The sequence below is a fragment of the Propithecus coquereli genome, unplaced genomic scaffold (assembly GCF_000956105.1).
Source record: "Propithecus coquereli isolate 6110/MARCELLA unplaced genomic scaffold, Pcoq_1.0 Scaffold71, whole genome shotgun sequence".
NCBI lineage: Eukaryota > Metazoa > Chordata > Mammalia > Primates > Indriidae > Propithecus > Propithecus coquereli.
The window spans coordinates 1,067,184-1,084,118 of NW_012153174.1; the positions used below are offsets into that span (position 1 = coordinate 1,067,184).

General features: G+C 37.0%; 1 protein-coding gene across 1 annotated transcript in view; it reads right to left on the reverse strand.

The window, feature by feature from the left end:
* The window catches only part of CHD7 (chromodomain helicase DNA binding protein 7), a 125,899-nt gene that overhangs the window by 30,632 nt on the left and 78,332 nt on the right, over window positions 1-16,935 (reverse strand). The window contains exons 8-14 of the mRNA XM_012661454.1: window positions 14,711-14,794; window positions 13,084-13,221; window positions 12,866-12,987; window positions 12,274-12,517; window positions 11,146-11,322; window positions 6,303-6,446; window positions 4,838-5,093 (exon numbers count right to left, since the gene is read on the reverse strand). Of these exons, the coding sequence (XP_012516908.1) occupies window positions 4,838-5,093; window positions 6,303-6,446; window positions 11,146-11,322; window positions 12,274-12,517; window positions 12,866-12,987; window positions 13,084-13,221; window positions 14,711-14,794 (1,165 nt within the window). The remainder of the gene's footprint in view (window positions 1-4,837; window positions 5,094-6,302; window positions 6,447-11,145; window positions 11,323-12,273; window positions 12,518-12,865; window positions 12,988-13,083; window positions 13,222-14,710; window positions 14,795-16,935) is intronic.

The window sequence follows — 16,935 nt, forward strand, 5'->3', positions numbered from 1 at the left end:
CCTCCTGCCTCTGGGGTTAATCAGGACATAGCTGCGGTGCTCAGCTCCTCTCCCTAAAGGCGGAGGATGTGCTCACTTATTCTTCAGAAAATACAAACACATACACATCCTGATGGGATTATTTCCCAGCCTTAAATTGTGCCAGAAATTTGAAACTACTCTTCCTACCACTGGTTTAAACATGTGAACTAACTATACACAGGATGGGGATACATTTTTAAAGGTTAGTTAGGCCACCACAGCCACTCAGAGAGTACTTCTGCAAGAAGCACAAGATGTAACAAAAAGCACAGTCCCATTTCCATTTTAAGGGTGCTTGGTAGAAATTACCTTGTGACATGGTCATATGGCATAAATATAGTTTGTTAATGATTAATCAACAAAGACCTTACTAAGAACAGATTAAAATCACTTAACGTCTTCCCAAGCACTAAGGCCTCCACAAAGCACACTAGTTTCTTATGACGGGGACTAGCAGAAAACACTGGCTCTGTCAGAACTGCTAGCCCCTCACTCCCCTTTCCACATGAATAAAAAGCTAATATTCAGAATTTTTCTTTAAGTATGAAAAAAAAAAGCAAGAGTTTAGGAAAAGCTAAAGAACAAAATGCTATTTAAGAGCATTGGCAAGAATGTCCTTCAATAAAGTTAAATAATGTTTCTCAACACGTGAAAGTTAGAAACCCAAGTTCCAGATTAAGGACAAGAAGGCCCTCAAGAAGACAGGGGAAATAAATTTAAGTCCATGTACTGCATTACGTCTTTTTACAGTTCGTGCTTGTTGCACTTGATAAGCTCTTTGCAATTCAGAAATAGACAGATTTTATTCTTATGATATTTGGGTAATTATTTCTTGCCCATGTTAAGATTATAATCCATAATAAAATAAAGTACAACGTTTTAATGGTTTAAAACAAGTTAATGGGCAATGAATATTTTTCAACAACGAAATCATCATTTGATAAAATGTCAGACATGTTTGAATTTTAATAAAAAAATTAAGTATTAAAAATTCAGTCAAATTAGCAAGAAAAATTTAATTTTTTTTAAATCTTAAAATTATTCAGAGATGAGGAAAATAACTTTTCTGCCTTTTCAATGCTACCAATAATTTCTCATCTTATAAATAGTCAAAAAGAAAAATACATTCTTTTCTTACCTGTGAAAAACTATTGCTGAGTTAATCAATCCAGCTCTTTCTTATGGTTTCAAGTCCTTAAGGTGGCAGCCAGTTTACATTAATAATACTTCATTTAAAAATAATATCAGCAAACACATTTCCTATACGATTCTCTTAACATTTTATTATGGCAACACTGAAGGAAAAAAGGTAGGGAAGGTGTTGGGGAGGAGGGCAATTTCTACCTTCTGATGTCACAGCCAAATTTTCAAGATTACCAATTAAAGATTTACCTTGATATTAGACTTGTAAACATCAATCAGAAAATTAACAGGAAATGGGTGATGATAAACCAAAATACTTTGTTGGTTCTGCCTTTAATTAAAGCATGGCTGGCACTGCATTTAAAAGTGTGTGTGTGTGTGTGTGTGTGTGTGTGTATCAAAAACGTTTGAAATAAGTGTGCACTCACTTCCAGCTTGAAGTCTTTTTCACTTCAACAGATGGTCACTGTCAGGGCAGTAACCGCAATGTTATCTAGCTATATAAGCCACCAACAAACAAGAAAATATTTTGTTCTTGAAGATTACCAGAAGAAAAAGAGTTCCTAATTTCTCTCTGAAAGTCATTCCACCATGTAAGCCTCGCTCTTGTTTCCTTTTTGCCCTCTCTTCCCTACACTGCCCTTGCCTCCACCGACAACCACCGACTCTTAAGTCACCTCCAACCAGCAGGGGACCTTGGACACGTTTTACATTATTCTTGCCCTCACACTGTGGAACCTAAAAATCGGAAATTCTATTCAAATAAAGCTTGGGGCAATAACACTAACCCCGCTGATGTCACCCAGTGACTTTAACTTGCTTAACTTGTAGCAAGAACTAGCAGAGGCTTCCAGTGTGCCAAACACAGATCCAAGCACTTAAGTAAAAATATTAAGTCACATTAAAAATATTTTTCATTTATGAACAGTTTGAGTTCTACCATTACTTATAGATTTTTTCTTCTGCTGTGCTACGATTACTCTCAACTCATGCATGCAATTGCTTCTATTTTTCACAACTATGGAAATGTGCTTTGCTGAACTGAAGTTCAGTTTGATTGGGGGTACCTTACCCTGCCACAACGAATACAAATTTCACTTTAATCTCCAAAATTAAAGAATTCCCTTTTAAATGTTTAATAAATGTTTCTGATGAAAATAAACAGTACAGTTTCAAACCTCTGTGAAACACAATGTCTACGAAAGTTATCTGGGCAGCTGTATGCTTAGTTTGTGTATAAGTATTTTTTCATTACAATTTCTCAAAATAAAGGCATAAAGGACACCTGCTTAACAGATACTTCTCAAACTATTGTAAGAACAGAAAAGCTGACCGATCTCAATGTGTGACCAATTAGAACAATTGCCACAGATGCCAAGCCTAAGAGGCTCCCAGCGAACAAATGAGCTATATAGGATGACCCTGGAGAGCAATCAGCCAAGGAAGAGACCCACCAGCTGTGTTTTGGGGGAAAACACCCCAATGCTCAATGCATGTAATTAACATGTGACCAAACAGGGTAAACTTGCTGGAACGGGGGTGGCTATGTAACCACCGTCACTGAGACCTCCCCTTTCACACACACCCTGCTGGCAGCATTCAACCCTTTTATGAGTATCTCCTTTTCTTTTCTTTCCCCTTGGAGGCTATTACTTATTTTCTTTTTACCAGCTATTAAGTGAAAAAATGTGTGTGTACATGCACACACGTGTCCTTCACTCACACCATCATCTTCCCTAAGCCCCAACTCTCTCTATCCAACTCCACGAACAGGCTTGGCTGACACTCACCGTACCACCCTTAAAAGCTCCTAAACACACTGTGATTGGCAGGTTGGCAGAACTGAACACATAATTATTGCGCATGATACTGTCTTTAGAAGACAAAGGTAAAAACAAAGTTTTAAAAAGAAATTCACAGATGTCACACCATAACAATCGCCTCAGGTGCTTACACTCTGAGACTGCCTTCTAGGTGTGGACTACTCTATCTTTTAGTAAAAAGGACTTCTGGATCTGAGGTGGCTGATAGGTGTGTAAATTGTTGACGGGGGAAAGACTGGGAACTCTTTAAATCAGCTGTCCTTGAACCTCACAGACTGTGATAAAGGCAAAGCGGGCTTTGCTCCTTCTTCCCTGGAACTAAATCTAATTGCAGCGCTGGCCAATTATCATTGTGCACCAGTCCCCCAAATTCGCCTGCCGTCACCTTCCTTTAATCCATATTAACTCCTGCCTGGACTACAGCAATAGACTCCTCGCTGGTTCCTGTGCATGTCTGTCTTTCCCTCCTCCCATTTTCTTAATACAATGTTGCCTGATGGATCATCTTAAATCATATTTCTTACTTTTTCTTTCTTACTTACTTACATATTTATTTATTTGTTTAGAGACGAGGTCTTATCTGTTGCCCAGGCTAGAGTGCAGTGGTACAATCATAGCTCACTATAACTCAAACTCTTGGACTCAAGTGATCCTCTTGTCTCAGCCTCCTGAGTAGCTAGGACTTCAGGTGTATGTCACCAAGCCCAGCTAATCTTTAAAAAAGTTTTTGTGTGTAGAGGTGGGGTCTTGTTGTGTTGCCCAGGCTGGTCTCAAACTGCTGGCCTCAAGTCATCCTCCTGTCTCAGTCTCCCAAAGTACTAGGATTACAGAAGTGAGCCACCGCACCACCCATCCCTGAATCATATTTCTGATCGTTGCTCAGCTCAAACACTAGTCGAGGTTCTCCACCGCCTACAGTTCATGCACCAGCTTTGAAGGCCTTGCCTGCATGTCTAAGGTACACTGTCCCACTGTTTCTTAACACGTGCCTTATACTTTCGGCAAGTTCCCCTTTGTTTCCCTGACTCTCTCTCTTTGCTTATGTTATTACTTCAGCCGCAATGTCCTTTCTTTTTCTAACCCTGCCTGGGAAAATCCTTTCTACCCATGAAGGCTTATCTCAAATGCCATCTCCTTCTTAAAGCTTTCCTAATCTCAATCCCTCACCTAAGTGAAGGCTCCTGGAGTGGAATGCTCGCTTCCTATTTACCTTTGCATTCTCCAGAGTATCTTAATACATATAGGTGTGAAATATTTATACACTTAATGATTTTTGAAAGTATATAATAGAGGTTTTAAACCCAGTTGAGTTATAACACAACGAACTTAGCTAAGAAAACAGGAGGGTCATAAGTTATCCATTAATAACAGGGCAAACTATTATTAAAGATTTAAGATAATCTCTCAATTCCAGGAAACAGAGGTGCTAAAGGCCTCTAGACTGAGAGGAATATGAGGACATTTCCCATCAAAGGCTTGAGATGGCTGATAGCTGTCTGCCCACACCAAAGTTCATCTTTAACTCCAATTTAAACACGCACACATGCACACACCCTCAAGAAAACCTCAATCAGGGCAATTTTCTCTTTAGCTATCAGCCCTTCAGATGACTTCTAGCCACTGAACACCAATGCCTACTTTCAAGCATAGGGAGGCAGGCAAACGGCAGGTGAGATCCTACTTCTGAGATTGTGGGGGCAATGATCACTCGCCTTCAGCAACCACGGTTGGAGGCGTCACAGAGAATAGGAGGCTGGTGAAACCCACACTGAGTGGATACGATACAGCGATGACTATAAACCATGAAATCCTCTGTCATTTAAGTAAGTTCACAAGCAGGGCAGGCTTACCATTGATAAGGTACGGATGATTGCAGCACTTTCGTAATTCCATCATAGTGTTTAAAAGGTTAGGTACATTAGCTTGTCCACCACCTTTGGAAAGAAACGTAAAATTCTTCTCAAGGATGGCTCGGTAATATTTCTTCTGAATGTTTGTTAGCTCAACTTCGATAATAGTTTCTTCTTTGGGGGCCAAGTTCTTTTCTACATCCTCTTTGAGACGTCTCAACATCATTGGCTTTAGAATAGCCTGAAGTTTTTGTACCTAAAAAAGGAGCTTAAGTAAATACCGGTATCATGATTTGCTTGCATGTTAAAACATTTTCTAACACGAAAAATGAAGATTATCTTATTCATTTACCATCCACTTTCATTTTTCAAAGCCTAATAAAGGTAGGAAGGTGCCAATCCTTCGGCTCTCAGAAGAGAAGTGCACGAAGGTTGGCTGATTCTATGCCAAACGGACTATTTTACCTACCCAGGAGTCCAGAACAGCCAGAAGGCTTGAAAAACACACAACAACAACAAAAAATACAATTTATTCATTTAGCTTCCCCTTCTTTTTGTCTTAAGCCATAGGGATGATGAGGAAGAGGGATAAGACAATGTCACGGGACTGCTCTGCTTCTGTTCTCTTCCTTCCTTCCTCAGCTAAAGAATGAGGGAAAGTGAGCCTAGAGCTATCTAGTCCCTGAACCAATGAGCAGGCATGAGATCTCTCTCCTGGGTTCTCTTTTCTGTTGATTGGCAATAGAATATAGTATACCATATAGTTTTCTACAGAAAAGAAAAGAAAAGAAAAACACAACAAACTTCACTCTGAACTAAGCTAAGTGGTTTTAGGTAGTAAATTGGGGGAGGGAGAACTCAAAGACCAAGACTTCAAGCCTATCTCCACATTTATTTCAAATATAGCACACAAAACATAATAACTAATACCCATGTAACTCCTGCAGTGCATAAAATAACCAACCACTTTTCAAACGCAATACGTCATTTGTTTCTCACAGAAATACTGTGGGATAGTTATGCCTCATGTATTTAAAATGAAAATATGTAGGTCTGAAGAAGTAAGCAATGTGTCCAAGCATACGTGCTTCAGAAATAAGAGTACAAAACTCCAAAACTCCAGCAGGCAAACAGCTCTACAAGCTTCAGTGGCTTCTGACACTATGCCCAAAAGTACACATATACGGTAAAACCACCAACCCTAAGAGCACGGCAATCTCTGAAAATTACATCAATAGGTACGTAACCTCTCTATAAACTGCGACAGTTCTTCGTGAGAGCAAACAAATCAACAAACAAGAAAATCTTCATAATGATGACTTGGAAAGTCCAAGGAATGTTCACTACATGAGAAAAAACTGTGAGATAATTTCCATTTTAAAATAATTTAAATATTAGTGCTTTGCCATTTCATGGGTTAATCTTCAATTTTATGACTAAAATACAAACCAAAGATGATAAGTACCTGCTCTTCTGTTTTTAGATCACCAAATTCTTGCATAAAGGTGGTTTCTGAAGGGAAGCGACTTGGTTCCAAGAAATGAAGCAAGCTAAAGAGTTCTTCCACAGTGTTCTGCAGCGGGGTCCCCGTCAGCAGCACTTTGTGTTCCTACGGCAGTGCAAGGAAAGCAGCTGATCAAATTGTAGCAAAAACAGGTTTTCTTAAAACCAAAGCTTTTTTTTACCAGATATCCATCTTTCTACTTCTACTCATCAGTGTTAATTCAGCATCCACCCTATGCAAAGTATAAAAATTAAACAGAGACGGAGCTACAAGAACATGGCTCCTGCTTCACATATATAGGTATGTGGAGGGGCCTCTCTAGAACTCTACAAATTTCTTAAAAGTGTCTTGCCATTTTGTTTCTTCCTGGGGTTACTAGGTCAGTATTTTAGTACCATGGCCTTCTCAGCCCCCTCAGTCTCAAATGCTTTTTCCCTACCAGGTTTTTCAAAATCCCTAGACTCACATAAAGCGCACATGCTTCTTTCTGCTCTCCGTATCAACAGCGCTCTCATCGCTCCATCTGCTTCCTGCGTGACTCACTTCAGAGACAAAAGAAGTTCTTCTACATGCAACAGTGTATGAAAAACTATTTTGTTCTACAAAAATTTCCAACCAGCAAAGAGGTCAGCTTGGTTTTAAAATACCACAATCACTTTTTTTTAATCAGATGCTATTTATAACTCTGTCTCTTTGAACCAGGTTAGGTATTTCTGTAATTAATTCTTCCTGTTTACGAGCTCATTCCCGGCTTTCCCCATGCAGTTGTACCCTTGTCCTTCTATTTCTATAGATGCAACACGGAGGTGCTGTTTTATAATGGTCAGTCTTAACAATAGTGAGTTTATTAATCTTAAGAGCCTTATTATTTTCTACTTTGGCCATTTGGTGTACAGCACAGCTAATAAAACTATTTCAGAAAGTGATTATATCTTCTAGTACTTTCAAAAGCAATGTTCTGACTTAACTTAGAATCTGACAAGACTTGGTTGCCAAGAAGAGTATATGCTCAGTAAATACTAGATGAATGATGTAAGAACATGTGAATTTTCTTAATATCTACCAAGTCTTATCTGTCAATGAAGCTATCTGAATGTGAGGTGAAGGAGTTCAATATGCTTTTATTCTTCCTTTTCTCCCTTTTGAAGAAAGGTCTCTGAATGAGGAAGTTACACTGACCACCATCATCTTCAGACTCATTCAATTCATAAAGAGTAAGGAGTTTGCAAATTGATTCAAGATTTTCTAATGTATAACCATACTGGTGGATAACATGGGCCACAATCACTTACATACCCAAATCTCGAATTACTTAATCCAAGAACTTTTTAAAGTACCATTACAGGTTCAAGAAAAGAGTTACTTTGGTAGAAAAGCATTTCTATTGTACTGATACTGTCTTGATTGTTTCCCAGTTTTTCCATATTTTTTATCACTGAGTTAAATTAAGTCCTGAATGCCTAACCAAATACTTTAAAAGTTAAAGCCTTTTTAACTTACTAATTTCAAAATAAATGTATTCAAGAAAAGGAAAGAACTCCTCTTCTATACTGTTTCCTTTCAATGGCTGTTAAACAGCCAGTTACAACAAATGATTACATTAATACATAGAACTCTTTTATATAGCTGCCTATGAGTAGTGAAATAAAACTAGGTTTCAATTAGAAAGTAATGATTAAAAATATACAATCAATATACACACAGTATCACAAAACAGCATGTAAGAAACTCAGGCTGTGGAGCTCATCACCTCCAACTATGCCAGAAGACATACTTTCGCCTTGAAAACGTTACCATGCTTTTTATTTCTGATGGAGTGCTGTCCATTTAATTTCATTTCAGGAGAATCTTTAATTTGTGTGGGGGCTCCTGACAATGGAAGATGAGATAACAGAATCAATGAAGAATTACTACGACCTCCACGGCACACCCTCCTTTTGATGAGGGACAAGGAGATGGCTTTACTTGCCCAGAGCTCCTGTGGAGGACTGTGAAGATGGTGTTTGTCCCTTAAGGTGTCATCTTCACAAACATTTCCCCTGTATCTGGAGAGTGAAGACACTCATTGGTCTTCCTTTTCTGAGAATGGACTTGGAGATAATCCTCATCAAACACATTTTCATCAGAACTCAGTCTAATGCAGGTAACAGTTCCTTATGACCTAAACTACAGCAGGCTACTACTTGCTCTTTTGACTGTGAATTATTCTAGGAAAGAAGAATACAAAGAGGCAAAGTATACAAGTTCTCATGATGCTTATTTGAAGTAAAGATTTAAAAACCAGGCAACAGAGCTGTTCTGAACTGGACAAATACAAGTACACTCTGAACAGCAACGATGTATTCCATCCTGAAAACATCTCTTCTGAGATAAAGATTCTTGATCATCAGAAAAATAAATATTCAGAGCTTCCCAGCTGGTGAAGCGAGAATGAGTGTGTGCTAAGTCCTTGGGCCCCCGCCGTCCTGGACGGGTCCTCTGTGGCAATGGGTAGCCTTCTCTGCATACCCCAGTGTGGCATACAAATATTATCATTTTCTGTATCTGCCATTATGTGAAAAAAGTTTAGGAAACACTGTAATATGTAACAAAATTATTTGGATAGCAGATTCTAACCTATTAAGGAAATGTTAGTATAAATAATAGAAAATTCTTTGAAGTATCCTAATGACAATTAGATTGTTTGATGTTGGTAGAGTTAAACTAATTGGTACTCACCAATAAAGAACTGTTTTACAATAAGAATCTACTATTTGGGAAGATATGAACTAATAATAGAATACAACTTAGATAAACTTAATTATATGACTGTTTAAACCTTCAGGAAATGGTAATATAACTATCTTAGCAGAAAACTGTGAAGGTGGATACCTACTCAGAGAATATATTCAGATAGATCATGAGCATTAGCATTTACTTGCAAACACAGGTTTATTTCATTATTTTATTTTATGTTATTTTATTATCTTTTTTGACACAGAGTCTCGCTCTATCGCCCTGGGTACAGTGCAGTGATGTCATCATAGTTCCCTGCAACCTCAAATTCCTGGGCTCAAGTGATCCTCCTGCCTCAGCCTCCCAAGTAGCTGGGATTACAGGCACAAGCCACCACGTCCAGCTAATTTTTTTCTATTTTTAGTAGAGAAGATTTCTCCCTCTTGCTCAGGCTGGCCTTAAATTCCTAAACTCAAGCATCCTCCCACCTGGGCCTCCCAGAGTGCTAAGATTACAGATGTGAGCCACCTCACCCCACCAGGTTTACTTCATTTTAATGCTAAAGTATCACTTGGGGAGACCAAATGCTTACTCATCTCTTCAAAACTATTCACTATTTCCAAGTGCTCTTACTTGTTTTGTGGCTTGGCCACCAAACTGCTTTGAGAAAAGTCTTAGGATAGCTTTAATAATAATTCATTAAGGTGAAAATGGGAAATCTCATCCTAAATAGGATGATTCGGTCAGAGTTTTTTCTGTAAGCAAAACTAGATTTGGTTTGTTTTTAATTAAAAGAATAGCTGGCTAATCCAATCCCCCTAATTTAAGAATAAAAGAAGCCGTTTCAAAGAACCAGCTGCAATAGAAAGCTTTTAGGTGTTCTTTTTGGTGGTACCAGTCCCAGTCATCAGTTAAAAATTTACAACCATGAATATATAGAATATTCCTTCCCATCTCAAACTCTCAGTTAACAAGATTATTCTACAGAAATCATCATTTAAAGCATTTTAAAAATGTTTTTGTACCTTTGTGAAACTCATCAAATCATCCAAGACACGCTAAAAGACAAGAATTTTGCTTTCAAAATGTACATTAAAAATGAGAAACAAGTGATCATAACCACCTTGTAAACTACGGAGTAGAAAGAGGCCCGAGGATGACTGAGGTCATGTAGCAATTTCTACTAGGAAATGATACACACTGTAGAATAGGATGGAAAAATCAATCAAATTCTAACATTCCTATGATGTGCTATTCCATGATACTCCCACTGAAAAAAATCTAGAAAATATAATCAGGAAGACCTGATCATCTCTTGGGAAGCTGGCAGAGTATGGGATAGGTTTGGTATAAAACTCCAGATCGAATTTGAGGTCTTATAATTCCCCAAACTTTTAAGCGTCTATTCGAACTGAACCAATTCTAGATATCCTACCCAACTTACTGAGAAATTGCACCTACAAATCCTATGGCCTTCAATATGGCAAAACCTAATAGCCCTGGAACATAACTAGATTATCATCACTGATATAAAGCTTGGCCCAATACTTAATGAAGTGGCTATACAGGTTAACTATCCCTTATCCGAAATGCTTGCGACCAGAAGTGTTTCGGATTTCAGATTTTTTCGGATTTTGGAATATGTGCATTTATACTTACTGGTTGGACATTCCAAATCTGAAAATCCAAAAACCTGAAATGCTCCAATAACCATTGCCATTGAGCATAATGTCAGTGCTCAGAAAGTTTCAGATTCTGGAGCATTTGGGATTTGGGATTTCTGGATTTGGGATGCTCAACCTGTATTTATGAACAAAAATGTAAAGAAACACTTAAAATTTCAATTCAGTGAAAATATCATGATTATACTTTGCTATTATACAACTGTTTAAAGACACCAGCAAACAATGTAAGAATCAAGAAGGTAAGAGCACTTCTGAATAACTGAAAGTTCAGGAGAATATATCACAATATTTGACAAGTTTTGCAAATGCCATTCACAGGCATTAGTCAAATTCAGAGCAGTGGAATCACCAAGTCAGTAACAATTCTATTCAGGTTCAATGCAATCACCAATATGATCACTGACCAAGTCCATCATCTTGAGTCCCTCCAGCAGCTTGCAGTTCCTATTCTTTAGCCTGTGGGCTTCGTCAATGACCACGCAGCGCCATGGAATATTCCGCAGCTCAGGACAATCAGTCAAAATCATTTCAAATGTAGTGATGATGGCATGAAACTTATAGGACCCCTTTATCACTCGACCCTACAAGAACAACTCTTAATTATTATTAAGCATTAATGATTACATTAATAACTTTAAGGATGAGTGAACAGCATAAAACATGTATTTATTTCTTTCCACACCTCTTTATTTCAGGTGACACACAATCTGTGTTCATTATTTTGGACGTTTTAAGCTGTGTTATGGCAAAACACTTTTTATAAAATTCTAAAATAAAAAAAATTCACACAGAACTTATAATTTCCCAAATCTAAAAATAAATACAAATACGGATCTCAATATTTTTTCTCCTTTAATTATTTAATTGTAGAATGGATTTTATACTTAAAACACACATACATATATATAAAATCCCAAATTCTTCGTATTTCCAATTAGACTTCCACTTACTACCCATAGCTTATAATTATTGTAGCACACATTATTCTTCCTTACCATGCTGTTTATAGCACTTCACTGTCAATATCATATACTAAGTGCACACAGGCAACTAGAATAAGGAAAGCAATTGCTACTATTAATGACAGCCAAAGTATAAATTCTTCCCTTTGGATGCATTTCATTCAATGTGTCAGATATTTCAAGGACTTTTCACATGCCTGATATTTTTCACTTCTAGTAACAGTGCAACAAAATATTCTTTCTATTCACATTTAATATGACTATTTTTTGTTTAGTTCTCTCTTAGGCTTGCAAAATAAAACTAATTAACATATCAATACATCAAATAGATTTCAGTGGTCATCCAAAGTAAAAAATTTCGTTCTTTCTGATCTAATAATCAGAATGATCAAAGCCTTAAAAATTAAAGAGCTATCTTCATAAATGTAGAACGATAACACAAACATAAATTGAGTAAAAAATCTAAAGCAAACCTCTCAGTTTAGCAAAATCCAGACCTTCCCAAGTCACCTTTTTAATGCCTTAAAATACACGTAGTAAGCACAAGGAATAGGACCTGTGAATCTTTACCTGGGGATCTTTGAAGTACATTTCATACAACTGAATGGTCCGACGACTAGCTTGACTCCCATGATACACAACCACGTTCAACTCTGTCCAGGTCCGGAATTCCCTTTCCCAGTTGGGGATTGTGGACAATGGGGCAATGACTAAAAAAGGGCCATGGATTCCTTTCAAATATATCTCATAGAGAAATGTAATGGACTGGATAGTTTTTCCCAAACCCATTTCATCTGCTAAAATGCAGTTTCGCCTTTGGGAAGGAAATAAGAAAAGTTTAATGAATATAGATATTAGACACTGCTGTCTTTTCACAAAACATATACTATTATCCTCACAGAGGCATATCTATATGGCTTTATTCAAAAAATACATTTTAAAACAAAATTCTCTAATAAATAAAAATTATTTCTACATGCTTCTGTCAATCTCTGTATTAATCTTTGTTGAATAAATATTAAGCATATTTCCAATGCTTGTCTTTTAGAAAATTCTTATTGGAGAGTTAAAATATTAAGTTCTTTTTGATTAATATCTTCAATAACTACAAAAGAACAGAGCTACAGACATTTTTAAAAGTGAAAAAACATGTTCTACATACATGTTGTACCAATTGAAAAGTAGCCAGTTTACTCCCTCCAACTGGTATTCCCTGAGTTTGTTATTGTTTTTATACTCCCTGGAACTCTCCGATTTCTTCCAATCATCAGCAGGAGGTCGCTCCTGTTTCAAATACAGTAAATCTCATTAGTGGCTTCTCCAAGACCACACGGCTACGCTATTTTCAAATTAAATCATATACCACGAGCCAGTCCTTACCACACGCCCTGTTTCCGGCTCCCTGGACATCAGTTTCTCAAACTCTTCGATCTTTGCTTGGTCTATGTCCTGCCTCAGCTCCCATGTGCTGTCTTCATAAGGAAGTGAGCACCACTTCACCAGATAGTGAGTCACAGGCTGGGCAAGGTTTAAAGAAATCAGAATTGGATTCATTTGACCAAACATATATTTACATATATGAAGCACAAACACGTGTTCTACTTCATTTACCAACAGATGTTACCCCAGCATCAGTAAGACTGAATCGATAGAAATTTTAAAACTATGACCATTAACTAATTGTCCCTAGTTAGAATCTCAAGTCTAAACTAGAAACAGTATTACGGGGTATTATCAGAAAATACTAACTTTTTATCTAAATCACTGGTAAGCCATGTTCAAAAGCCAGAAGTATACAGAAATAACTAGCAAATAGCAAAGCTGAATTTGAACTTTACACTAATCTGTGCAAATCATTCATCAAGTGTCTGATTTAGGCTTATAAAGTAAATAATCTTAGCATATTTAAATGTTTACATAATTGGCTAGTTTCTTAAAGAATGAGAAATAGACTTAAATTTATTAGGATCTCTACCTTTTCCTTAAACAGAGTGATAACATTTGTATCCAATCACATTAAAATAATGTATTTGAGCTCTAGAAGATTGGAGGGCAAAATATTTTGGGTAATGCAGATCAATAGCATTTTATTTCCTCTAGAAAAACACTTGAGTTTGTCGACCTTCATTTCAGGACCAAAGGACACACTGACCTGGTTGTGATATTAAAAATATCTGTACACAATATGCTATGAAATAAATATTTTTAAAGTACAACTAAGCAAAACTAGAAAAGTAAATATCATGTTATGGCTATGGTCTTTGAAACATCATGGAGTTTCATGATACAGAGTATGGAGTAAAAAGAGAATTCTTTGCAGACTCTCCCTAGACAAGCAAGACCCAAACACTTTATATAGAAAACTCAGTTTACAAGCAGAAGCTAGGAATGAGAGAACTCATGGTGGGTGGGCACATCATAACCAAGGGACAATGCTCAGAAGTCACTAGACTTATCTTTATTCTTCCTTCCCTATCAAATGTCCTTTACAACCTCGTAGGGTTTTGCAAAGCACCACGAGTGTCGAGACTGTGATCTCATGAAGAAAAGTATTTTCTATTATCCTCTGTGCACCACATTAAATGAAGTCCATCAACCTCACTAACGATGTCCAATGCTAAATAACATTAAACTCCATTCTGCCACAAGAGCACTCTCAATTATATAAAGACACCTTGTACTCTATGATAGATTTATACCAAAATGGTACTGAATTCCTTATTCATCATATTCTGGAATTGTGTAAAAAGTCAATGTATTTGTTTCATATTGAAAATTGATTTTTTAAAAAAAGAAAGCTCTCGGACTCAACAAAGTGTAAAAAATAATAAGCTATTACTGAGTCATAAAACTAATAATAAATTAATAAGTTTCAGTGTAATTTAGAGCAAGTATGTCACGACTCAAGGCTATGACCAGGACCACGTCTAGGATTCTACCATCTTTTCCAAAGAGAAATATGAACCGCCTGAATCACCACTCTGTAATGCAAATGATTTCCTGTTACCTCTCCCCGGTCATCTGTGCTACGTGCAAAGTCCATTATCCGGTCAACCTCCACATAATCTGGATTAAAAAGCTCATCCTCAATCTGCACCAAAGGGAAAAAAAAGATTGAAATATTTTTTTATTTCCTAAAAGGAAACACCATTTCACTTTTCACGAGGCAATAATATTTTGAGTCATAGCAACATAAAATTTATATTTGGCAAATTCTATTATATTAATTGAAATCCTACAATTTAGCTAAATCATTCCCCATGAGGAAATCAGATTTCCTAGACTTTGTTAACGGGGTCTTTTAATTACTGTGTGAAACCTTTTACTGTGAGAGAATGTTTAAGAATATTTTAAATGAAGTGTGAAATTACAATTCACTAATGAGCAATCCAAAAGGCTCATGGCATGCAATGCATTTAGCATTCTTGAAACTACAGCTTGCAATAAAGAATCAGAGTCATGCACATAAGTGCTACTGGAGTCTAATAACTACTGCAGTTGTCTGATGCTTTATAGCATCGTTTATAGAATGTTATTCAAAAGCTAAAAACACTAAAACCCGCAGATTTCATATTTTGGTGCAAACAGAGTTTATATGACAACGTTTGGTAGTTTCTGTCACTCAATTTTAGTACCTCATTTAGAATAACAGTCTTCATTAATCTAAGTGTTCTAATGATTTATTTGTATTACACATAAGTGTTTAGGTAAAAGTATTAAAAATAAAGAAATGAAGCCCAAATAATCAGGTTATTCAACCAATATATTAATAATCTTTACAAAAGTAAAGTACTACTGTTAGCCTGTAAAGGTGTCTCATAAACTAATAGAACATGGCTGAAAAGGAAGGAAAAGACTAAGCTATACTCGAAAGAAGTAAAGGTCAGATAAGTTTCAGATGTTAGAAAATAAAACACATTATTACATGCTCCTATAGATTTAGCAATAATACTAGGTCATTAAATATGAAATGTCTGATTTCAATCAAAAGCATAGTTTATTATATCTCAAACAAGCAGCAGTACAATCAATCAAAGTATGTGCCTGAACTGTCAACACAGTTTTGCCATCTTAACGGTAGCTTGTTTATGCCAGTAGCAAAGAACCCTGGAGAGCGATTGGTGATGAAATCACAAAAGGTGTTTTCCACGGCTTGTTGAGAATTAATATTTTTCCTTGCAAAAAGTGGTCCAAAGCCTGCAAGAAGCGACAGTCAGTTGGTGCAAGGTCCAGTGAACACAGTGGATGACAGAGAGTTTCCAAGCCCAGCTGCTATAGTTTGAGCAGCATTGTTTGTGAGACATGTGGTCTATCGCTGTCTTGCAAGAGGATTGGCCTGTATCTATTGACCAATCTCGGCTGCTTAATCACAAGAATCCTCATCATTTTCTCCAACTGGTTGCAGTACACATCCGCTGTAATCCACTGACCAGGTTTCACGAAGCTGTGGTGTATGATACCAGCACTGGACCACCAAACAGATACCATTAGCTTTTTTTTGATGAATATTCGGTTTTGGATTATCTTTTGGCACTTCATCTTTATGCAACCATTGTGCCGAACACTTGAAACTGTCAAAAAGAATCCATTTTTCATCACACGTAACAATACGGTGCAGAAATGGTTTGTCTTTACAGTGACGGCAGAGAAAGGCAAGCTTCAAGAGGATTTCTCTTCTGATGCTCGTTTAATTCATGCAGAACCCACCTATTCAGCTTCTTTACCTTGCCAATTTGTTTCGAATGGTCCAGTATTGTTGGAATAGTAACGTTAAATCTTGTTACTAATTCACACATAGGTTGAAATGGATCCACTTCCACTACAGCTTTCAGGCTTTCAGCTCATCATTATCCACCTTGGTCTCAGGTCACCCATGTGGCTTATCTTTAAGATTAAAATCACCAGAATGGAACTTCTGAAAGCATCGCTGTCCTGTGCACTCATTAGCCACGTCCTTCCCCGATACTTCGTTGATATTTTGAACTGTCTGTGCTGCATTCGTTCCACGACAGAACTCACATTCGAAAATGAGACGAATTTTTGACTTATCCACGGGTTCACAAAAAATTGCTCTAAAAAAATTTGAAAAATAATCACAAGCCAAAATATGTGTTTGCAAGACTGAGGTTGTACCTTCATAACAAACATAAAACAGTAAGTGTCAAAGTGAAATGTCAGAGATATCAACTGTCAAACTTAGTACTTAAGGAAATTGGACATTTCATACTTAAT